This window comes from Centroberyx gerrardi, chromosome 1 (assembly GCF_048128805.1).
Source record: "Centroberyx gerrardi isolate f3 chromosome 1, fCenGer3.hap1.cur.20231027, whole genome shotgun sequence".
Lineage (NCBI taxonomy): Eukaryota > Metazoa > Chordata > Actinopteri > Beryciformes > Berycidae > Centroberyx > Centroberyx gerrardi.
The window spans coordinates 6,816,381-6,841,793 of NC_135997.1; the positions used below are offsets into that span (position 1 = coordinate 6,816,381).

Consider the following 25,413-nt stretch of genomic DNA (forward strand, 5'->3'; position numbering starts at 1 on the left):
ATAGTATGGGGCATAACTGTTGACTGGACAAGAGCAAAAATACAATTCTGAAATGACATTAAATTAAAACTGAATAACAGTATTTGGACAAACTAAAACAATCATCATCTTTAACTGAACTGACCAACATCAGTTTTTTATCACAAAATCTATCAGAAACATAAAAAACAAGTAAGAAACGACATTGTTAAACTGCTTAAAGATAAAGAAAATGATATGTACAGAAAGGCAATTAAAAATAAGCATTGTGATACAATAAATACAATGAATATAAAATATCCTAACTATTACGCTCTATATATGGAATAAATCCTGATGAGCATTTTTGAAAACTGAAAGTCTAAAAGATATATTGTAATGAACAATAACACACACACTAACACCACACCACATCCCACAGTAACATTCTTTGTACATCACTTTAAACAAAGCTTTATAAGCATTATTGAGAGGCACTGTAAAATTAAAAAAAATTAAAAAGTACAAGGGATTAAATTCAGATGTATCCTATTGGAAACTATTAGGTTGTATAATATAGAGGGCAAAGGCTGGTCATTTTCATTGGATGGCACTAAAATGTAAGGCATAGATTTAAGTGTTTATGCTTTACATCATTTTAGCCTGAGTTGCATTTTTGCAAGAAGGTCTAATTTAGATTTTGTTTTAGTTTTGGTGGCTGTATGGTTAAACATTTGGTAGTATGCAAGTCTCAAGTGAATGCAAATTAACATCAAGTAAGTTTAAAATGGTTAATTTGATTGGTGTAGGCTATTGTTTTCCATTTCATTGAAGCATTAATTTCCAGCTGATGCGCACTGTGAGCCTCAATTGAAAAAGTCTTTGGAAATGGCCTCCACAAAGTTGGGTGCCGACATGAGGATCCCGATGGTGCAGAGGATGGTGAAGAGCGAGAAAGCCATGAGACAAAGCCGGTCGATGACGGATGCAGCGAACTTCCACTCGTTGCACAGCGACTCCTCCTCGTCTTGGTCACGGAAGCGTTTGGCGATGTAGCGCACCTCGTCCAGGATCTTGGCCAGTTCTGGTTCCACGCTGCCCACTGTGGAGCTCTGCCCCGTGGGGAGCAGCACCTCGTCCTCGCCCGCTCGTCCCATCAGCCGTCCGCACAGGACGCCTGAGTCTGGGGAGGTGGCGGCGGTCGAGTAGTGCATGCTCTCCAGGCCGCGGAAGCCGATGTACAGCATGTTGCCGTTGGTGGACTGGGAGGCCGAGGTGCTGGCGTTCAGGTCCATGCTGGTCAGGCTGCTGCGCGGGCCTTTGTTGTGACAGGCTGGACGCACCCGGGCCTCGCCAGGCCGCTTCATGCGCAGGAACCAGGCGCACCAGTTGAGGAGGATGACTCGAGTCTGTGTGATCAAGCATAGCAAGAATCAGTGAATAAGGCTCTTATTAACTTAAGGCTTTTAAAGACAAAATACTGTGTGAAATGGGTCAGTTTATGTAGGAAACATACTCAAAAGAATGCACAGCTATTTTGCTCCTTGAAGTGTAATTTGTTTGGGTTACCACAAGAAACTGGCTGTAACATGCACAATAAAAGCAATATGTCAATAGTTCATTATAATGCATTCTAGTTATGGTCTTTGGCAACACGACTGGAGGGAAATATTGAAATTTGTGTTAATGGGGTCGTAATATAATCTCAGATAATGGGTTAAGATGAAAAGACACTCACCCACTTTGGCATCTTGCCTCCATCAGGATCATGGTGGTGATACTGTAAGACCAGGACCGTTGCAATTACTGAGAGCCCAACGATGACCATGGTGGTGGCAAAGTACTCAGCTGGCAGAGAAAATAAAGAAGAGCAGGAGGAGATGTTAAGAATCGAGAGAGAGACATGGGTCATGCAGAAAGACAGATGCAGGTGAGATAGCATGGAGAAGAAGAAAAGAAAAAGGAAAGCTACTTGCTAATTTCACTGTGTCTAATATGGTGAGTGCTCTAAACCCCAAAATTAAATTGGTAACCCTTTAAATTATAGGCCAATAATTATGCTGTAATGACCAGAAATAACTAAGTAATATCCAAGTAAAATAGATGTAATAACAGGTTAAACCATTAGATACAATATACAAATAAAAAAGGTGCTTTTACCAGTAATTGTATTAGATAAGTGGCACTACCACACACTACCAGAAAAGGTGCTGGAGGTGAAGGATAAACTAGTTGAAAAAGGAAGAGACACACTGTCTCCATTAATTTATCTTCCACAGTCGGGAGGATTATTCATTACAGAAGGTGATGGCACCTGTGCAGAAACATTCAATGCTTTTTCATCAGGTTTTCATTTGCTTGTAATGTAGAATGCATACAATAATACATATACATACAATACATATATATTTTAGAAAAGACATAAAATACGATATGTACAATATTCACATAGCTTTACAAACATACTCCATAGTATTTACTGGTAGCTACCAGTCATTCTAATGCTATATTATTACATCTATTTTACTTGGAATTTACTTATTATTTCCTCTCATTACTACATAATGGCCTGTAATTTAAAGTGTTACCAAAAAATTTAAATATTGTATGGCTGCTAAGTTGTAGTTGCATTCTAAGATATTTTAACCCAAGGATCCCTGATGGAAAATGGCTACACAATCCTCCACACCTACCTTCTCACTGATAGTGACTGAGCCACAGAGAGACATTGTAACTGCTTTTAAAATGAACCAGGCTTACCTATTAAAGGCACTGAGTCTGAAGTGGCGGGCATGATCTCAGCAACTAGCAGCATAAAGACCGTCAGGGAGAGCAGGACTGTGATTCCTGGGAAGGAGACGGCAACTCCGTTATCACTTCATTAAATGCTCTTCAGTATAACACAATGTAATGCTTCCAGTACCACACCATTATGAAATGGTCCCTTGATTATTTGATGTTGAAATGTGCAATAAATCCCCATGAGTCATATGAATGAAATGAAATGATGATATTGTTAAGGTCTGGTGATCTTGATGGACTTGAGTGGAGTTTAGAATATACTGTATATATTTCTGCATGATTATTTCAGAATGACAAAGATGATTCTAAAAAGCATCACTTTTCCATTCTTCAAAATGTATTGCTGCATAAATATGCAAAGGTTTTATTATGATCGTCTCCATTGCAGAACATCACAAATACTCTGCATTTTATCATTTATTCATTCAGTTTTCTCTCATGTATTTTCAGTTGCATTATACTCAGTTCTACTCTATTGTTTGTTTTGTGTTCCTATTTGTGTTGAATCAAGAGCTCCATTTCCTACTCCTTCCTCCATGCCTATACTGTATATTCTCATGCTAATTTTGCCCTGTTTAAAAATGTTTACGCTATTGTACCACAATGTGGAGCTGCACAGCCGAGGTTGCAACCTCAGATTCAGAACGATGGAACAGTTCAAGCTAAGCGTTTGTTGCAGTCACTCACTACACACTGCCTCAGAAGGTGCAAGCAGAGCGAGACGAACAGCTATCTCAAAACACTTGTGAGCAGACATTAGGGTTGGGCCGACCAAGAAGTTTTCACTAATGAGCTGGCATCGCTAAGCCGTTGGCTCTTGCAATATTGCCGAGAGACTGAGCATCTCAGGGGGATTAAGAGGCAGTTCTCAGTTAACTCTACACATGCTGAAACACCTTTGACAGCTCCGCACATCCTCGCTTACAGCTTGCTTTGCATCGCCATGGCAACTGCTGCTTTCTCTTATCTCCGTGGAACAAGGGGTGTCAGAGGTGCATGTCCTCACCTTTTGGATTGCTTTTGGATTGAGTGGTGCATATGCGGTCTCAAATGTCTTTATCAAATACGGAATGAATAAAATGAGATTGGGTTTTCCAGTAAAAAATATTTTCAGTTGTGAAACAAGAGCACAATATTGTTAACAAATCACTTCTAATCTTTGAACACTCTTAGAATAGAGACCAAGATTTCTCCTCCACTGACATTAAAAAGAAAGTACAGACAGCCAAATGACCCAATATGTTCTCAGAAATTAATAATGTTTGACTTGTGCTCAGGGGGATATAATGTTGGCACGTATGTATTTCTTGTGTTTTCAGTATATGAAAGCAAAGCTCGGAGAATGTAAGAGTCAACACACACTCATACTAGAATATTCCTGGAGATCCCTCGGTACATTTTTACAAATCATAATTTTTATGACAGCTCCACTCGGTTGAAATTAAATCTGTGAATAAATGCGACCATGAAATACATCTCTCAGCGTGTGTTCATCATTCTTTGACAGGTGATGATGATGATGACAGTGGGTGGGCGGCTTGATTTATTGACTTCATATAGGTTTTGTGAACACACACACACACACACACACACCCTCACACACACTTTAGAAGGGAGTATAATTCATGAAGTATGCCTGATGTGTGCAGTGAAGTATATAAACCTCTTTCAATATTATTCTGATATAAGGAGTAATAAGACCTACATTAGAGCATATTACACTTCACATGGTGTCAAGCAGTTCGCAGTTCATTTTTTCCTCTGTCCTCCTATGAGCGATTTAAACATCTGAAGAGCCATTGTCCCCGCCCAAACACACACACACACATACACACACACACACTTCACACACCCACGAGCACATGCATCTGGCTCTTAAGCACTGTTTGGTTAATGAAGGAAGCCAGCTGCAATGCAGGCCTCTAATCTTTTGAGCAAGACACAACCGCATAAATCACCACCCCAACCCACCCCCTGCAGGTACTCTCTTCACCAGGCTGTATAATTTATACAGCATGAAATGTGCACAGGCATTCAAGTCAACTGTGACAACTGAGATAGGACGGAATAGTCTCCATGGTCCATTGAAAGTTATTATCAGCTGACTTCACCAGGCCACACAGGAATTGGCTTCATAACAAACCATAGGATTTCATGGAGGGAACAATTACTCAAGAACCAAATGGGCTAGTGTATAAAGTTATTATAGACAGAGAATTATGAAAGAGTATTAGAGGGGTTGGACTGTAAACTCGGGCTGTAAAGGATATTGAGGGATTTGATTATGATCTCATTATTTTTTTTTAAGCCAGTTTCTTTAAACAGCACTGTTTTGCACACAGGTGTTATCTGTAGAACAAGCACAACATGCCACAAGGCCAACAAAGTAATGCTAGAGTGATGGAAGTGTGTAAACATTGTGATCTGAAATCACAAAAAGCACTCAGAGTTGTGAAGACCATGTCATTCTTACTGGCTGCATCAAGGTTCCTGGGACTGGTCTGAGAAAGTGCAGCGGTGAATTATATTGGCCAGAAAGCAAGAAAGCAAGCAAGAAAGCAATTAAGAAAGAAAGATAGTGAGAAAGAACGCAAGAAAGCAGGAAAGAAAGCAAGAAAGCAGGAAAGAAAGCAAGAAAGAAAGAAAGATAGCAAGAAAGAACGCAAGAAAGCAGGAAAGAAAGCAAGAAAGCAAGAAAGAAAGCAAGCAAGAAAGAAAGATAGCGAGAAAGAATGCAAGAAAGCAGGAAAGAAAGCAAGAAAGCAAGAAAGAAAGAAAGATAGCGAGAAAGAAAGCAAGAAAGCAGGAAAGAAAGCAAGAAAGCAAGAAAGAAAGCAAGAAAGAAAGAAGATAGTGAGAAAGAATGCAAGAAAGCAGGAAAGAAAGCAAGAAAGCAAGAAAGAAAGAAAGATAGCGAGAAAGAAAGCAAGAAAGCAGGAAAGAAAGCAAGAAAGCAGGAAAGAAAGCAAGAAAACAAGAAAGAAAGCAAGCAAACAAGAAAGAAAGAAAGCAAAAACGAAAGCAAGAAAGAAAGCAAGAAAGCAAGAAAGCAAGAAAGCAAGCAAGCAAGAAAGAAAGGAAGCAAGGAACGAAGGAAGAAACAAAGGAAGGAACGAAGAAAGAAGAAGCTCCTTTCAAATATTGGAGCTACAAGATATCAGCCACAAACTCTTTCTGGCAAGCACAGAAATGCAAACATGAGGAAGTTTCTATTCCAAGAAAACCTGTGGAAACACCTCGACTTGACTGCCTGAGCTACAGAGACACGACATGGAAGGATCAAATGTTGTGGAAGAATATCATGAGTTCAGATTCAAGGAGACGTGCGATCTTATTAAGGTACCGATCTACAAGGAGAGAGCTATTAATATCCAGAGATTATGTAAGGTGTTAGACGTGTGGAAGACTCAGTGTAGGGAAACAGGTAGCGCTCAGAGATGAAGCGGAGATTATTAGTTCTGTCAGGAACTGGGCAGCTCCACTGAGTACAGGGCCAAGATGGAGAGGTGTGTTGAATGAAAGCCTAACATGGTGGCCTGTTGTTCATACATCATGTTACCTGCCAGTGCAACAGCATAACTGATGCAGCAGGAGAGAGCGCTGTGTGTGTGTGAGTGCAGTGGAGTGTGTATTGATTAAAAGTGAGGCGGAGATGTTCATTTTGTAAAGCGGGTCACTGGGGTACAGAAAGGCAGTTCGCCAAACTGAATTTACAATTGAAATCAGTCTATAGTCCGGGTGAAAAATGTACAGAGGGCTGTGTCTGACTCATACAGACTCCAGATTCGCAATACTGCACCGGAGCAGCAGCCAAGACACTTGGAGGTGAACCAAAAGAAGAAATCCATTTCTACTTTTGCTTGCAATGATTGAAAAGCTAGTGCAAGCTGTCCGTATAAACACTCACATTCATTGACAGCATTGAACACCACTAATTTTTCAGATTTTTTTCCATTTTGATCATTTCAATCACAATTTTCATTTGAATTTGGTGCGTTCACACTAAGCATGTTTGGAGCAAGCGTTTGTGTAGCCAAGTGAGAACAGTGCCATTCAAACTCGGATGGCTCCAAATAACTGTACTGAGACGCCTGAAAATGCGAGAACTGCGATGTGGTTCGTTAGGAGTGAGAACGTAACGGAAACAACCCCAAAATGGGGTTTATGGGTAAAAGGAAACGGATGTTGATATCCAGCAGTTCCTCATGCTTGGAAAGCCTATAGCATAACAAAATGAAGTGAGGGCAAACTGCAGTCTGGACTGATGCTCATATTCAGCTATTTCTTCATGTGTTCTTAACTGGTATGAACACTAGAGAAGATAAATTACAGCAGAGAGTGCAGACTAGTTCATCATGCTTAGCTAAAGTTACAGGAACTAGAATCAGATTTGTTTTGAATCCTCCCCACCACCAAAATCTCTAACCTGGTGGGATGACAGGTTACCAATACTCCAATATACAAAGTACTTGTGAGTCCATGTGACTTTTGTTTACAAGCCCTGGTTCACTTGTAATAATTGGGCAGCATGAGCCTAAACGAACCAAATACAAAAATGCAGCAAAGTAAACTTTTCCACTGTGGTTTGGATCAAAGAAACCCAACTGTAGGTGTGATCACACTCTTACTTTCTGTATCTGGAATTAAGCAGGGCAAGGCAAGGGATCTATGTTTGCTTTTGTGTGTGTGTGTGTGTGTGTGTGTGTGTGTGTGTGTGTGTGTACCAGCTCCCTCACCCAGTGAGATCTTCTCCCCAGAGTCGGCGGGCAGCAGGAAGACAAGCAGGGCCAGAGTGGAGATGAGGACACATGGGATGAGCAGATTGAGGCCGTAGTAGAGGGTCCGTCTCCTCATCACCACAGTGAAGGTCACGTCTGGGTACGGCTCCTTACAGCAGTCGTAGAAGCGCTCGTTCCTCCGTCCCGGGACCTCTGTGACACAAAGCAACATGCAATCTATTCAGAAATTGAGAGGTTAGAATGGTGGAATGTTATGATTGTCGATGTTTTGATCCCCATTGCTAGGGTTTGCTTAATTCTGGAAATCTAAGATGCACTGGCAGGGTTTGGAACAATTTCTGAATTGAATTGAGAATGCATGGTAAATTCCAATTCAGTTGCTGGAGTTGGAATTGGAATTAGAAGTGGAATGCCACCCAGTTCTAAGGAAACAGCATTTGAATTGAATTGGAATGACAGGAAACAGAATTGTATTCCATGAAATTCCACTTCTATAAGAGAAGTTGTCTTGACTTGCTAAACATTATAAATCAAACATTATGAATCAAAGACAGTTAAACAAAACAAATGCATTAAATTATAATACATGTATTAAGATTACATGTTATGCATCAAATACCAAGTTCCCTTTAACATTTTATGATATTCAGTATTGATAATGTAACACTATGTGTAATCTCAGATATGTGGTAAGAAAAAAAATAAAAAAAACGTGGAATTTCACAGAATTTCATTTAATTAAATCCAACTTGCTGAAATTCCAATTCAATTCCAATTCTGTTTCCTGTAGGTTTTTATTCCAATTCCAATTCCAATTCTAATTCCCATTTCAATATAATTTCCTCAGTTGAATTGGAATTTTAGAGTTCATTCATGAATTGACCCCAACCCTGGTATATATAGCAGTGTAAAATATTATGATTTGTTCTCAATTGGAAACACCTTCATCTTGAAAGATGCTAACAATGTAAGTGTCATTTTTTTTCACTCAATGATGTTGCTTTTCTTGTTGTGAACACACATTCAAACACTGAAGCAGAAATGGGAGAAAGCTGCTTTTCCAGTCCCTGTGATGCTTGAAGTGAACAGAATAAATTGACTATAGGTTTGCAGAGATTGTTTTTTTTTTTTTTTTTTTAGAAATGATTACGCTCAGGACAAAGAGATCAAGGTATCCAGCTCTTTAGCCTCTGGGCAGAGCTGAGTGTGTTTTCAGATTCCTTTCATGGAATGTAAATTGCATTTGCGATGCACTTTGGAGTGTCAACCCCCTCCACCTCTTGGGTCATTAACTCCCTCTTACCCACGAGATCCCACTCTCCATTGGCAATGTAACCGGTGATATCTGCCTCCACCATCTGCAAGTCCAGAGACCAGCCCCCGTACGTCCAGGAGCCAAACTTCAGGTCGCACCTCTGCACATCAAAGGGGAACCAGCGCACATCGATATAGCAGGTGCTCTTGAAGATCCCTGTTGCGAGGGGAAACAGGAAAAAAAGACTGAGGAGGAGAACAGAGAGGCTTATCAGTTAATAGAGGACTGCTAGGACACTTCACCATGTAACGATATAGAAAGCTGTTGGAGAGAGAGATACAGAGAGAGATGGGGAGGAGAGAGAGAGAGCGAGGGAGAAACAAACAGACGGAGTGATATTAAAAGCTGCGATAGTGTATTCAACTAGTCTAGGAAGCAGAGGCAGCGAGGGAGATTGAAAAAGAAATTACAGTGCACAACAGCTGGAGAGACAGAGAGAGAAGATATGAAGTCAAAGTGCCATCCATCCCAACGAGAGTAAAAAAAAAAAATCCAATTTTCCAATGAGATGAGAGCGGCCAGTAATCCCTCAGGAGAGACAGGCACCAAAATAATTTCCAGCCATATTTAAGAAACATATGAGAGGTCGGCAGTAAACAAAGGTCGCTTCTCTCTCGCCGAGCCACAAAGATGATAAACTCAAAAGGGAATAAATGGGGCTAGGGAGCAGAAAAATAGACAGACTCCTATTTACTGCAATGGAGCCTCACCAACAAAGACAAATTTCAGGAAATCCAAATGATCTTGAATTCCCATCTAGGTCGTTTCTGCACATCATTTTACTCATTTAATGCAGCATTGTTGTGCGCAGTTCAAGCAGTGACCGACTTTGTTTTGTGCGAGCCGGATTCAATGAGGGTTCATTTGGAATAAAGTTAAGAGGCAATTTGCTTGTGACAGACGCAATCAATCCAGAGGAAATCCAGTGATGGAGCTATTTACGCCCGTATTGATTAAGATGCTGAGGCAAAGCAGGCCAGCGCTTTTGCATAGTAAGGGGGAAAAAAAGAGGGAAGAGGAGCTTGCCAGGGAGCGCAGTAATCACCGGCTGTGACAGGAAGGCCTTCTGGTTAAATGTGAATCTGTGTGCGTGTATGTATGTGTGTGTGTGTGTGTGCGTGTATACAGATGGGTTGATGGTTTTACAGAAAGTGTCATAGATCTTTTACGACTGCACAGCCTGGCAGTAGTGGGTCAGTAGGGGCTTGATCAGGAAAGTGCTTCATTGCTAGAGGCTCCTGGCACTGACAGTGCAGGGAGGGAGCTGAGAAAGGACTGGATCCAAGCATTTGAAGCTTCTGACATTATACTACTATTCCTGCAGCAACACAATTTCGCAAACTCAGAATGAGCAAACCAACAGTGAATATCTTGAATAAAAGTGTTAATAGAGCGACATTTTGCCATAATAAAACAATCAGGACGAATGATTTGCCTGAACTCATGAAGAGAAGTGAATAAAAAGACAAGCAAGAGAAGACACAAAACACACACACACACACACACACACACACACACACACACACACACACACAGTATAATACAAGACAAGGACAGTGAAGTTGAAAAAGCCTTAGGATTCTCTAACAGCCTTGGGACTAAGCTCCATAAAGCTGTCACTCCACCAGCAGCTGCTGTCCCCTTGTTAATTTCAAGCCTTTGGGAAGATCTCAGTCACAAGAGGATATCCTGTTTCTTAGGTAGGAGCTCATTTGCATAAAAGTGCTGTAAAGGAAAAAGTCTCCAGTTTACATATTTGAATCTGTGAAGATCCTATCTGTTTGAAGATGCATGGTTGTTATTAATGCATCGCTCGCAAGCTCTAAAATCAAAGCAGAACTGGCGTTCATCGTTTTTTTTTTTTGTAAATTCATGAAATGTATATTCAATATCAAAAGATGAGTGTGAATCAAAAGACCAGGCTGTTAGCTATTGATTCTTGCTTTTTTTTTTTTGCACATCATTAAGTCATGTTAGAAAAATTATACCTCATTGTAGTCAGCCCCCCCCCCCCCCCCCCCCCCCCCCCAAATCAAATGTACATTAGTAATGAAAGAGAATAACTGCAGTATATCTCAGTGGTCTAGAGTTAATATTTGATCTACGGCTGTGATGACTGCACTATTCCACCTTTTGATGCTATACTAGACCCAGAGGCACAGTATCACAATTTATTGCAATACCACACCAGAGAATAGTGACAACTAGCTGTTAAATAATACAGGCACAGTCCTACTGAGGGTACAAACAGGCTAATGGCAGACATAGGCAAGCTAACCAGCTCAAGTCTGTCCTGTTATCACACTCTAAGATGTGGATAATGGGAGGATCGTTATTTAATGCTACCAACCCAAGCTGCTGGCCTATATGGACAATAATTGATAGTTTTAGTAAAATACTTACTATACTTTCAATTCTTTTAATATTACTATAATGCAATGTTTTGAATCACAATACTTTGGTAGTATTGACGTATTGTGCAACTCTAATCTTTTCTACAATAGCTATCACATTATAGTCCATATCATTTCCAAATATTTAACTTTCTGTAACTCTGACAAGCCTTAACTGCCTTAACTCCTGTAGAATCTGTAGACAAAATATCAGTGTTTAATGTTTGGCTAGGAAGATTAAGTACTTCTTTTGATCACTTAGATTTACTAAAGGGAGGGAAGTGTGTACAAGAAGAATCAATTTATGGTATACTTTTGGCAATCTTTTGAACAGTCTTTACATTGCTGTTAATGTGAGTTTAGCTGTGGAAACCAGATGTTCCTGAAAAAGGTAGCATAATTTATTCTTTCTCCATATTTCTTACATACAAATACAGTATTTTTTCTTCTTCTCACTAACTGAAAAAGAGGGCAATGATTCAACATCTAACATTTCCAATTACTATGAAACGACTTGGAAAACGTGTTCTCCGGCTAAGTTGATTTATTGTAATTGTGGAAATTGGATTACTGTTCCGGGTTGTAATCATACTTGAAACCCTTTAAACAACGTAAGAGCGGGGGGCATTAGAGGTATATGATGATTTAGAGTTGTTTTGTGCCTTGCTGAGGGGGCATCAATGTCTAAAACCCATTGGCATGATAAGAGAGAAAAGCACAAAGTACTTAGATCTTCTCAAAACTCAACAAAATCTCAGTAAGTACAGACACCATAATCTCTCATTAAGTATCCTCAAACTAACTATTCTAATTGCTGCTTTAGACCCTTTGACATCTCAGTTAGATCGGATATTAATTTCAACAGAAGTACCTCTGAATCCAAGCAGACACAGCAGCGCTCCATCCACCTTGTTACTCATGAGTTTCCAGGCTAAAGGGATATTACATGGTGCAGAGCAAGGCCTCATGGATGTTGAACATCATGAACAATGTGAAATAGTTCCTGCAGTTCTCCAACTTCTAACCTTTACAAGTCACTGTCGTTTTGTTGTGGAGCACCCCTTCTCTTTTTTCTTCTGCTTTAAAGGATAAGTTCAGTGATTTTGGACCTATATATAATTTGTATCTTACATAATTGTAGTATTTGGACCCGCAAAGAATATTGACTGCCAAGTCAACTGTCCTTTGCTAGGTCTCTTGCTGCTAACAATGAGTCTAAATGGGGTTTGTCAAAATGAATCCAAAAAAGCTGTTTGTAGGCTTCCGTCATTACGCACACTTTCACAAATCAGGAAATCACAGAACTATTTTTCTCTGCTGCAGCACAAACTGGTGAAAGTGCGTTACTGGCAGCGTGATCTAGTTTTGCAAACAGTCAGGTCAGATTGTAAACAGTTGCACATGGAGCCGGGTAGAGTTTGGTAGAAGACTATCCGCTTAGTAGAAATGGTGCGGTGTTGCTGCTGTCCGGGCTGTAAATATAAATACATCAGTTGGTCGCCATATTGTTTTCACAGACTGTCTTTTTTGGAGATATTTTGAGAAATAAGAGCAAGAGGCCTAGCAACGGAGCTCGCTATTTCTACCAACAGCTGACTCTGGAGCCAAAATTCTCTGCGGGTCCAAATACTAAGAGACAAATTACATATAGGTCCAAAACCACTGAACCTATTCTTTAACACACCCTGCCTGAAGATATAACACAGTTCAATCCAGTAACTGTTTATCTACAGATCTGATGCTCCAGTGTGAGGGCTAACCAGACAGAGAAAGCTTATGAACCTTACCTGGAGGTAAGTAGGAACAGGAGCCAGAGGAGTTGACCAAAACGTTGGTGTGGAAAGTAGCGTCAAACCTCTCATCTGCACTGTAGACAACATGGACTATATCAGTATTTACTGCTGGCTTTATCTGTAACTACAGTAAATCTCCAGTGAAAAACACCTTCATAATTTCATACATCCATATAACTCTTTGCAACAACCATCGTCAATCATGATAATCCAGCATACATTTGGATGAGCCACAAAGGGCAAAAGGGACACAGATGGGGGGAAAAAACAAACAACATATTTCTCTAACTCATTACTGTGCCAGGTTTTACATACAGTACATGAGGCTTAGGTACAAGAGACGGCACATTTCCCTGGAGATGGTTATTCAGTGGTTACCCTCATTCTCCCCTGCTACCCATAATTCACTCCTCCTAAATGAACTCCCCAGAGGTTGAGAGAGGGTTGATTTGAAGTTGAAAGAGTTGTTGCTCAAAAAGGAAAAAACACTCGGTGTGCCGCCGAGTCTAATCCAAAGAGTCTGAAACCGAGGCTTTAATGGGACAATGACAAATGATGTACAATGTTTTTTCCTCATTAGTTGATGGGAGAGTAGAGTGCCTCTAAGGTGATTTGTTTAGATCTTTTTTTAAGATTGATTAATAGTGATTTGCATAGCTTTTTCCATATGGCACATGTAATAGAATCCCACATTTTTATATTTATTATTAAGTGATTTATTTCATCAAAGCACTCTTCTAGATTGTATAGATCAAACTGTAGAGTACAACTAACCTTCTGATTCACCTTACACTGTTACACAAATACAATACTTAAGCTTTATGCATTGGTCTCTTAAAATTGTTCCAGTGGTACAACCAATAGTTTTTGAAAATTAGTGAATTCTGAGTTATCATGTGATTGTTCAGACAGGAATAAAAAAGAAGCCAAAGTTGCATGAGTGCATTTACACACACATGCAGAATTCTGGATAATATTCTGTTTTAAGGTATTTTTCAGGATAAGCTGGTTATATCCATCTTTGATATTCTGCTCGTGAGTCTGCCTGTGTGTTTACATAAGCAGAATATTCTGAATAAGCCCTCGGATAACAAGGGACCTTAAGCTTGTGCAGACCTCATGAAAGAAACAAGAGTAAACGGGATAAAATGTGTACATGCTGAATATTACAGCTAATGTTAGGATGCAGTAACCTAGGTATGATATAGTAACAGTTTATTTGGGGTTTATTTTGAAGTCAATATGATGTTTTTTGTCTTGTGCCAACTCCAAAAAGAAATACTTAAGAATCACAACAATGTGATCTTAATGTCCATGTAAACACACTCTTTCCCACTGCTTGTGGCAACAGTAAACATGTAATCTCCCATGCATGATGCAGTCATCATTTGGGCTAATCATTTAATATTATGTTACCCAATGCTTGTTTATTATGAAGCATGGTCTTTGTCAATGCAATCATTTGTATGCTGTCATGCGTCATATCTATTTTAAAAACCAGAACTCAGTGCCAAAATGCATGATCCATACAAGTTTTGTCAAAATCGGACCAGTGGTGTCCGAGATTTCACATTTGAATTAAAAGTTTTGACCTTTAACGATAATGCCCCATTAGGCCAATCAGTGTAATTTGTAAGAATAGCTTAATGTGTGTAGTAAGTTTCATGTTGGACTTCTGGCGTAGGAGTTACGGACTTTCAAAATGAGAAATTTTGCCCTTTAATTATAACGCCCCATCAGGCCAATTTGTGCATGTTTTTTACAGATATATTTTTTAAATGCCAGACCACAGAGCCAAAATGCATCATCCCTCCAGATTTCATCAAAGGCGGACCAATGGTGTCTGAGATATTATATTTCAGTTAAAAATTTTGACCTGTAGGTATAGTGCCCCCATCAGGCCAATTTGTTTAATTTCTTATATATACAGTATATAGTATATATATATATATTTTTTTTTAGACGCCAGAAGACAGTGGCAAAATGCATTGTCCCTTCAAGTTTCATCAAAATTAGTCACTTTTGAGTCACATTTGAGTGTGAAATTTGGACTTTTAATTATAGCACCCTCATGAGGCCAATCAGCTGAGTTATTTATTTTTTTTTATGCTGGAACACAGTGTGAAGATGCGTCATCCCCGGAAGTTCATCTGATTTTACCTTGTGCCGGAAAATCATGCATTTACAGTCTGATACCACGCATATCCAACTACACCAGCAACACAGACCTGGTTAACGAGTCTGGCGTTACAGTGCCTACCTGTTGTACAGCAGAATGTCTGGCTTCCATATGAGATGGTCAGGAAATCTCACATTGGTCACACCAGGGTAGTCCGATGTATTCCACTGGAGGTAATAATCGTTCCAGTACTGTGGGATACAGAAACATAACGCACTTATCATGTTTCATACACACATTCTTCACACATCCTTAAAGCCAAGCCAAGCTCATCTGGTGCATGTTAAAACCTCTGCTGCCAGGTGAAAAGTTTCCATCTTGGCAGACACTCAAGGCTGGATGTTTACTTGCATAAGCCGTGTTTGAAAGCTCAAGCTGGGATTTGACCCCAGTGTATGTTTGTGCAGTGGCAGAACACACTTACTTCCTTTGTAATGGCTGAAAGAAATGTTGTGATGGCTGCTGTGGATAACATGGTGCAGTTACAAAAATTGAGTGCAATCTTCTGTGGTTCTGTGGTGGAATTATATTTTTTGTTTCCCAAAGAGCCTCCTTTTTGCAACTCAAAGCAATATAAACTATTACAATACTGCATTGTAAACTGAGGAAGCTGGCATTGAAATAATTGTAGAGTATCAGACAAAACACACAAAAAAACAGTCTCCATGGTGAGAGAAACTAGAGGTTGTGTATTTCAACAGCTGTTGTTGAAACACACTGCTGTTGTTGCAAGTTGGAAACAGAAGATAAGAACAAGAACCGTCTCCTCTCCCGTTGGTAGATATGAGTGTGGTGAGGAGATTGTTTTTAACACAACCAAAAGGTAATGTCACTGCCATGGGATTTTTTTTAATCAAAGCCTTTACATGACATCTAAAGCCCTGATACCTAAAATAAATAAATAATAGCTTCAGGACAACGTGAGAGGCGCGCTTGATTACTTTTACAGAACTGTGCTCACAGTTGCAAAAACCTATTTGTTGGTTTATTTCTGTGGGTTTCTCTGGCAAGATGGAAACAAAGTAGCAAGAGAAAAACAAACAAAAACAGACTAAAAGATAATACTGAATCCAGGATCACAGAGACCCGTGGAAATGTCAAATTGTCAAAACACACTCTGTGGCCTATGTTTTCCCTTTATACTGATTATAGTTATTATATTAAAGTTGGATATGTCTCAACTGGTACTGTTTGTATGTATCATAGCATGGAGCAGAAAGCACCATCATAAGCCAAATCTGACTTCTCTAGCAAACAAAGTGCTTGAATGAAACTTTAAAAAAAACCCTGCTCACTGAAGTGCAATGTGTATAAAACAAAACTTAACACATACACACTAGCTTCCCATTGCAGTCAAGCATGCAGTGGTAACATGGGCCGATACAGCTGTCCTTAACAATGCACTAAAATGATTAACATAATCAAAAGCCACTCAAATTTTCTTATTATTGTGTTTTTTTTTTAAACACTGTCATTTTTCAGTTCATTTACATTCTGCTCGTTCCAGCCCTGTCCTGAGGCAGCGTCAGGTGTTATATAATTACTATTCTTTGGCCAAAATGACGAGTCACAGCAGAACATGCAGTCTTGTAGAGCCATCTACAAAATGTCAAAATAACATGATTTATTATTTATGATTTATTTATTGTGTCAGTGCGTATTAATGTACATTTAAGACCAAATGTAAAGATGCCAAATTTAGCCACCAGGCAAATTTTCATCTGTTGTCCCTTGGCAGGTTGATGTCACATTTAAAAATACATGTCACAGTTTAATGAATCGACATAAATAATTTCCATTGGGAATAAATCTATCTTTATAACATTTAAAGCTCTTTTCCTGGAGACCACACAAGGTGACTGAGCCAGAGAAGGCTGAGAGTTCGATGCTCACAGAAGACAGATACTGTAGATGCTGTCTGTGCTGTCTTGTGTTTTGCGGGCCGGCGTCGATCTTGCAGGGTGTGGAGCAGCACCCTGAAAGATTGAGTGAGACTGCTGTGATTCCAGAGGGTGATTTAAAACAGCCCAAACAGCCTTGATACAGCCTGCTGACGGTGCAGTAGCAGGGAACCAGTGTCACACAATAGATGGGCTGCGATAAAACATCGGTGTTCATTTACTTCGTCTGACTGTAACGTGGAGGAGAAAATTGCATTTTGCTTCCATGGTAAAGACTGTGTACCAGTAGATGTGATGAAGTAGCATGTGAGACAAAGATTGTACATTCCAATACAGTCATATTGAATTAGCTGAAGACGTTGTGGTGGTTAAGTGCCGGGGTTAGGGCTGGAATTAAACACACACTTGGTCTCAGTAGGGTGAGTGTTCGGTAGGTTGATAACGTAGATGTCAGGGTGAGGTGCAGAGTTATTTAGAGGTACTGTATATTTATGGTTAGATGGTTAGGGTTAGAGGGTAAGGGTTAGTTGTGCAAAATAACTGCCAGGGTCACAGTATCACGAACATAAGTTGAGGTGTTCACATTTCTTAAAAGATAGTTTCAGTTTGCATGCACAGACTTCACACTATTATTTATGATGTATAGTATGTATATGATTTATACAAGTGGTTCTCAACGTGGGGTCCGGGGACCACCAGGGGTCCTTGAGGGGGTTCCAGGGGGTCTCCAGCAAATTGATGAATTGTTAAACTTCACCATTATTTCATTTACAAGAAGTTAACACAATTAAATTCTGGACAAAATCATATCTAACAAAAAGAATATTCTTTTTGTTAGAATATTCTTTTTGTTAGGGTACTATCTTATCAAATAGGGGTCCGTGGCTCTGATGTGGACTAAATTAGGGTCCTTGATATGGAAAAGGTTGAGAATCACTGATTGATAGTATGTATATGATGCAGTATATGATGTATAATATGTATATGATGTAGTAAATTATGTATATGAAGTATAATAATAATAAACCTTTTTTATATAGCACCTTTCTTAACAAGGTTACAAGGTGCTTTAAAATAAACTGAGAAGATACAATAAAAATAAAAATAGTAAACATCGAATATAGGCAATAGGTAAAGGAATAAAACAAAGGTAAGAGCAAGCAGTAAAAGTGTAATCAAAGAAACAAAAACATACATATACTGAACCAGAAAAGCCCTACACATGAAGATGTTAAAAGACATTTATGTATATGATGTATGTATGATGATATATATGTATGATGTAGTATGGTATTTGACATGTATATAATGGTATGTAAACCCCTTTGAGACTTGACTGTGATAAAAGGCTATATAAATAAACTAGACTAGACTATTCTAAATCACAATAACATTTTTTATTTCTATAGCGCCTTTTCATTTTATAAGTCTCAAAGCTCCGCACACAGCAACAAACAACAGTGAATGTTCACTCTGCAGTAAATTAAAAGTCAGTCACAGTGGCAGATATTCACACTATAGCTGCAACATCTCAGGCGTTGCATTGGATACATCACACATCAGTGAGTAAATCAGTAAGTAAAGCAATGTCCATCTATGTTGCTCCACTGGAAACACGTGGACAGCTGGCTGACAGACAACTGCATCTCCAATGACCTTAGCATTCACCTGGCTAATTCATACATCTGCCACATACATGCTCATACATACATATCTGTGTAGGAGAGCTGCATCATAATCTATCCTATTATAACTTTAACCTGTTCTGCAGATTAGCTTCTCTATGACTTTAGCTGTTCTCCAAACAGTCTGTACAAATACAAGGAAATGTCTTACCAGTTGTAGCCATATGTTAGTTGTTAAAACCTGGTTCTTCTCATCCTATTGAAAAAAAACATAAAGTCTGATGATGCATGATGCTGAGGCAAAGCTACAACACATCTGCAGCATTAAATTGTGTTTATTCAGATTTCTAAAAATTCATCCAATCAACCAAAAAAAAAAAAATCACAGCATCTTCAGTTATTTTCAAATATTCATTTATAGTTTATTGGATCATAGATTGAGTTTCACAGATAGGGTTCAAGTCAGTGTTATGTGTTTAGTTTTTTCAATTTAACTAATTAACTTTCAAAATGGAGCAATCAAGCTACTTAAAACTGCTTAAATTTCAAACTCAAAACTTAAAATTCAGATTTCACTTCAAAAGGATGCTGCTAGTCAATGGCAAAAGAAAAAGATTGGACTATTTAGCAATGATGACCATTTAGGACTAAGAGCACCAAATAGTGTAAATTCAGATTAAATATTTAATTACTTTAATGTATGTTTTCTAATAATTTCTAATATTTATTTATGATTGGTTTTGATATCTTAGTGCAGTTCCATAAACAGCAACAACTGCTTATGTCTCAAGTCCTTTTAAGGGTTTTGAGCAAGCTTCCCATATCTGATTAGACCTTGATTATCTTAGTTAGACATCTGAGCTCAGAAGTAAATGATCCAAATTCTAGACATGTACATGAAAAACACTTACATGTTCTATTATAAATATTCTAGATTAAGGTCTTCTCTTGGTTTAACACAAACAGTGTCTATGAAAACCTCTAATCTCAGACGTTAGTTTTTCACGTAATGACAAACGTCCATCACACAGCAACATTTTCACACACAAGTGGTACTGAACTGGAACAACTGGATATCCTTCCACATGAGAAAAGCCTTTATCTTAGCTGTGCAGTGAGCAGCCAGTGTGTGTGAAATCCTCAGCGTTTGTCCCCTTTCAATAATTGATGCTTATAGACTATAACCTGACCAGGAAAGAGTTAATGTAACGCTGCCATGAGGTCTGTACACGTGCCAGCTGTGTGTTCAGTGTCATAATTTACTCACCACATCCATGATCTGCATGAGGCTGAAGCTGAAGTGCACAGTGAGGGTGTGAGAGTCATTGAAGACGGGTCTCTCCAGTGGGTTGTAGTCAGCCATCAGGTCTCTGTACAGTCTGCGCTGGTGTTCCCCTTGAAGAGAAACTACAGAAGACAATAATGAAGACAAAATATGCACTGCAAAAAATCTCCATTTAGTCCATTTAGTCTATTATTGAGTCCTAAAATCAGAATTTTCTTAAAATAAGTGGAAAAAATCTGCCAACAAAGTTAGATAATTTCACTTGTTTCCAATGCAAAGTAAATTGTTTCAAGGATTTTGTAGAATCAAGTGTCATTTTCTTGATGGTAGTGCAGTGATCTGCCTTTTTCTGACTTTTCTGACTAAATATTGACGCTCATTTCTAGAGAATTCCTGAAACAAGTGAAACCGCATTAGAAGCAAGTGGATTTATCTCACCTCATTGGCAGAATTTTTCTCTTGGTTTAAGAAAAATAAGATTTGAAGGCTGAATATGAGACTATGACTTGTTAGGATGGATGTTTTTTGCAGTGTGGACAGTGCTACAGATGACTGGACTGTCTTATTGTCATGATAACCGCAGAAAGAGCGAGACAGAGAATGCTAGTCAATATACACATATTCAATTGCATTGCCAAACTCACATCCAGACAGCCATCTTGGCGTAATGGTATATTTTTGTTATATAAATGCAATTAAATGACTGCCTGAGACAGCAATGCAATTCAATGACTTGATAATTATAAGAGTTTATTGTGATTTAAAGCAATAATCCATAAGATTTTTATACAAATTAATGTCTGTTTCGTTCTCTATTGTCGACTGATATATTAATATTGATTGAAGCTACAGCCAGCTCATGAAAGTTTTTACATTTGCTGTTCTAAACACATAGGAAGTGATGCGTTTTACATTTCTTGCAGTCAGGCAGTCAGGCAGAAAGCATGGTTTAATTAAATGTGAACACCAACCAAATTACTATTGAATTTTGGACTAACCACTATTCCTATTCTGGGTAGTTAGCATGAGCAGCGATAGCCACCATGACTGAACAGACAGAAAAGAGCGCCACCTACAGAAACTCAAACTTCAACAGAAAATCCAAGGAAAAAGACGTCACAGTACTGAACTGGTTGACTGACAGGTGATTTCTGGGAAGTGCAGTGCAGAAACACCACAGCAATGAGCGCTTAATCAAACAAACAAGGACCGTGCAGATTACCACTTAAACACGTTGACAGGAAACACATGTTAAGTCATGGAAACACTATAAATAGACGTCACTATAATGCAAACCGTGATGATTTCCCAGCCAAGCATGGAATGGGTATGGTGAGTTTTTTTGGAAGTATTCATGAATGCCAAAAAATCATCTCAGGTAGGGTCGACACGGTGCATCTGACAAATAGCTTCACAGTTTCCTCCAGCAGACTTTCAGCTGTCTCCGGGGCAGAGGAAAACACGCAGTCCAGACAAGGCAACTGCTCAAGGTTAATAGATGAACTAGATTAATCTCACTGTACAGTCTCAAATAAGACCTGTCCCTCATTTTAACACACTCTCTCCACACTGTCTCCACTCTTGAATTATGGAGCATTTTGGCAGCATCTATTTACTTCGCTAATGGCCGTAGCCCCATTATCCTAAACCACCTATGGGAAAGCACTTTAGCCCGATGATCTGGCAGAGAGTTTGGAGGGCTTGTTGTCTGTAGGCCTCCTCTACTCCCATCGCTCTGCCCTCCGTCGTATCCTGTTCTTTCATAAAAGGGACTCTTAGAACAGAAAGATCAGTTGAAAGCTTGTCTTTGTCCATGGCTGAATCCCCCTTGGATCTGCCCCCCCCCACCCCACCCCACCTCCCCAACCCCCCATAATCAAATTTCACCATGAGCATCAGCAAGATGACATCAATGTGTGTCATTGTCCAAAGATGTATCTGTAATGCATCCAAGTGCATTACAGGCCATGAGAGCGCACAGGGAAAATTTCTGATATCTTGCCAATATGATGCTGACAGCGAGCTGGGAGCCATGTGAGGGAGAAGCAGAGCCTTGATCTCCTTTAACTCTTAATCAGATTTAACAGACTTAATAATGTCAGTTAGATGGATAAGGGCTAAAAGAACCCCAGACATGTGCACAGACATTAACGTGTGCATGTACACACACACACACACACACACACACACACACAACCTCCCTCTGTCTGTCTCTCTACCTCGCTCCCAGAGAAGCTTCAATTAGATATTGCCAGTAGACTAGACTGCAGATGAGAGTTTGAGTTCATGATTAACATTAATTTTCTCAGTCAGAATATAAGAAACTGAGAATAGATCTGCGTAAGGATGGAGAAATTTCTTGAAGATTTCATGAACTGAACTGATCTGAGGTAAACTCACGCTGATTTTCTCTCAGGTTTTCTAAATTTGCGTGGGGTGGCTTGCGGTGCGCCTCCTCCCTTTAGACCAAACACAGGCAGCAAGGTAAGAAGTTCACTGACAGCCCGCGTCAATCCAGAGGAAACAGACGTATACGTTGTGACAGAGTGTCAAAGGTGCAACAAGAGCTGTGTCAGGCTGACATTACAAGGCACCTCCGTTCTGTCACCCATTACAATGGAGGGCTTTGAAGAAAGCTCAGGCTTGTGTGGAGTCGGAGATCAAAGGTGTGACACTGTGGCTTTCAATGACTTGAAACTGTCATTCAGTTAGTTCACCGGTGTCAAGCTCTCTCTCTCTCTCTCACACACACACACACACACACACAGCAGAATAAAATACAAGACTCCCAATTAACTGCTGTGCTGTGATTCTATCCTGTTAGTCCAATGAGTTTCAACAATCCAGATACAGATTAATGTCATGTTACTTTCTATTTGTTCAGTCCACAAAAACCAAGAAGTCTAATCTAGGACCTTTTCCCGAAAAAGTTGTATAATGTTAAACAGCATTGGGAAGCAAGCTGACTCCTGAGACAGACAAATCATTCACACACCACATACTGTATGTCTGTGTGATAAAACATATAATAACACTAATAATATAGGAATTGTTTCAACTCCAGTATAGTGATCACTGTAGGTTGAAACTGGGACTTTGTTTTTCAGTTGTTACTTTATTAAATACATGCTAATGCATTAATATTACTTACGAAAAATAAGTATAGTGATCCTATAGTACAGTTTAGAAGGATACTATACAAATACCACAGCAAAGTAAGTTCCTATAGTGTTAGATAAAAAAAATAGCATTACAATACAGTACAATACAGTACTGTACAGTACAATAAGGTCATTATAAACTTGCTATTGAGTACAGCAGACACATTATAAGTCCCTATAGGAATATTATAGGAATATTACAGTTTTTAGTGATTTTTCCTTAGGAGAGACATGCAAAACAATGCAAAACTGACAGGCATGGAAAAAAAATGTGCAAGAAAACAAGAAAAAGGCGACATTTCCCCCCACCTCCCCTCCAGTCATTTTCCCTTGGCAATCTAACAAATGTAGTTTTGGTTTTGGGAATTAAGTGGGAATGAAGCGCGTGGACCTACCTTTCAATATGCACGCGGTGACGGCAACGTAGAGCAGGGATTTCCATGAGTCCATGTTTGATCTGAGCGCGAGGAGTGTGTGCAATTAAAGTCTAGATGTCCCTCAGTTCACCGCAACGCTGAGAGCATCGATGGATTTCACCCACAGCTGATTCCTCTCTCTGGAAAGGGACTGGGTGAGGGGGGGGGGGGGGGGGGGGGGGGGTTGGTGAGGGGTGGGGGGGGGGGGTTCCGTCCATTAAATAACTCCTCCTACTAAATAGCCTGTGTTTGGCAGGACATCGGTCTCACCCGGAGAGATTTGCGGCCACAGCCTGACAGCATCTCAGCTCCGTCCACAGTTTGTCTTGCTGATTGACCCGATCCTACATGTTGATTGATCCATTGCCTTCTCATAGTGGAAACCCCCCAACACATTTCACACTGAGAATAATGCATAAATATATACTTCAAAATAACAAAAAAAAAAAAAGAATGTCAAAAAATGGAGCCAGCCTACAAAAAATGTATTTGTAAAGTAGGTGTCGCTCATTCGGAAATACATTTATCTTCATTTGCGCTGTTGCCAACATCTGCAAGTGCAAAACATATTTTGGCCCGTCAGAAATATATTTCTAATGAATGTCATCTAACTTACATATATATTTTGAAACATATAAGCATATTCTGAAGTAGGCCTATATGTGGAATGTGTTCTTTACTGGATCAACTTGGTTTTCAGAGCAAAATCGCATAACCTGTAAAAATGTGTGGAAAATACAATATTGAATGGTAAAAGACTATTTCTTGTTACTATTCATTTGGGTATCAAATATACTTTACTCGATTTCTTTATATTTGTTCTTACAGAATGAGAAACTAGTGGGGTGCTGAGAAAAATTCAATGTTGAGTTAAAGAAAGACACTGAACAGGATTCACTTTGCAAAACGAGGTGACATCTGCTGATCACTGAACAGAATTACAGCTTCAACTCTTTATAACGTTGCACTGCTATAATGAGCTCAGTTCAGATACACTGAGATTTGTTTCTAGTCTGTGGCTGTGTGACTTGGTTTAAAACCTATCAAATAAATGAAACATGCATGCCTTTTTAACATTGTCACATTCATCTGTACAAATCTTTGGTGTTTGACTTGATAAACGGGGCTTTATGTAACCTATTTCATTTACATGCACAAGAAAAAACAAGACATTGCACAAAACGGAAAGAGAAAAATACTTCTAGGACATTTGAAAAGACACAAGGACAAATAGACAGAAATAACAAAGGGTGTGTGTGGAGAAAGCATACAAGTAAGAACAATACATCCAGTTGTGTGTGCTGTGCATGTGAGAATGGTTGTGTTCTTACAGGATTTGTATAGTTGCAGTTGTGAATATGTTATTGATATGTGAGTGGATGATTGCGTGTATTGGTGAGGAAGAGATTGAATGTGTGTGTGTGTGTGTGTGTGTGTGTGTGTGAGAGAGAGTGAGTGAGTGAGTGAGTGAGTAGGGTTATTATTGTTAAATCATATTGTTCAGCACCAGCAACTACATGCATAAATTTGTTACATAAGATTGTTACATTGGAAAATAGGGAAATTTAAACTGGGAAATTCTGCTCCATAAAATTTAGCATTTCAAGTAAAAGGATTAATTGAGCAGCTTAATTCAATTTTGAATATTTTTCTTAAGCCTGCTATCTTCTAGGCAGCTTATTCAGTGGTTAGTAGGGTTTACATAGAAATGTAAATCTACTCTAACAGCTAATGTAACATCAACATTGCCCATATACTTCATATGGAATATAACAGTTTCTCTATTATTTTCATTTTCATTCCATTTTTACTGAACAAGAATATCCCTTTATTTGATTTATGGCCT

At 39.2% G+C, this 25,413-nt stretch overlaps 1 protein-coding gene across 2 annotated transcripts; it reads right to left on the minus strand.

The window, feature by feature from the left end:
• Positions 1-530: 530 nt before the first annotated feature.
• On the minus strand, positions 531-23,684 carry chrna7a (cholinergic receptor, nicotinic, alpha 7a (neuronal)). 2 transcript variants are annotated; one of them, XM_071922460.1, is made up of 10 exons: positions 23,547-23,684; positions 19,973-20,112; positions 18,917-18,961; positions 15,261-15,370; positions 12,995-13,074; positions 8,803-8,970; positions 7,497-7,691; positions 2,719-2,805; positions 1,697-1,806; positions 531-1,367 (listed from the first exon to the last, which is right to left on the minus strand). In XM_071922460.1, the coding sequence occupies exons 1-10, from the start codon at positions 23,599-23,601 to the stop codon at positions 825-827; spliced, it is 1,533 nt and encodes a 510-aa protein (XP_071778561.1). In that variant the 5' UTR covers positions 23,602-23,684; the 3' UTR covers positions 531-824. The 2 variants fall into 2 exon arrangements, with proteins under 2 accessions (XP_071778561.1, XP_071778562.1); XM_071922461.1 differs by lacking the exons at positions 18,917-18,961; positions 19,973-20,112; positions 23,547-23,684 and having other exon boundaries at positions 12,995-13,069; positions 15,261-15,307.
• Positions 23,685-25,413: the final 1,729 nt, after the last annotated feature.

What these genes read in the sequence shown, in the direction of transcription:
- chrna7a (XM_071922460.1), bottom strand. Translation starts at nt 23,601, where the DNA reads ATGGACTCATGGAAATCCCTGCTCTACGTTGCCGTCACCGCGTGCATA. An exon ending in CTGTTCCTACTTACCTCCAG is followed by an intron (nt 8,971 to 12,994) that starts GTAAGGTTCATA and finishes CCCTCGCAACAG; the next exon opens with GGATCTTCAAGAGCACCTGC. An exon ending in GAGGCAAGATGCCAAAGTGG is followed by an intron (nt 1,368 to 1,696) that starts GTGAGTGTCTTT and finishes TTGATCACACAG; the next exon opens with ACTCGAGTCATCCTCCTCAA.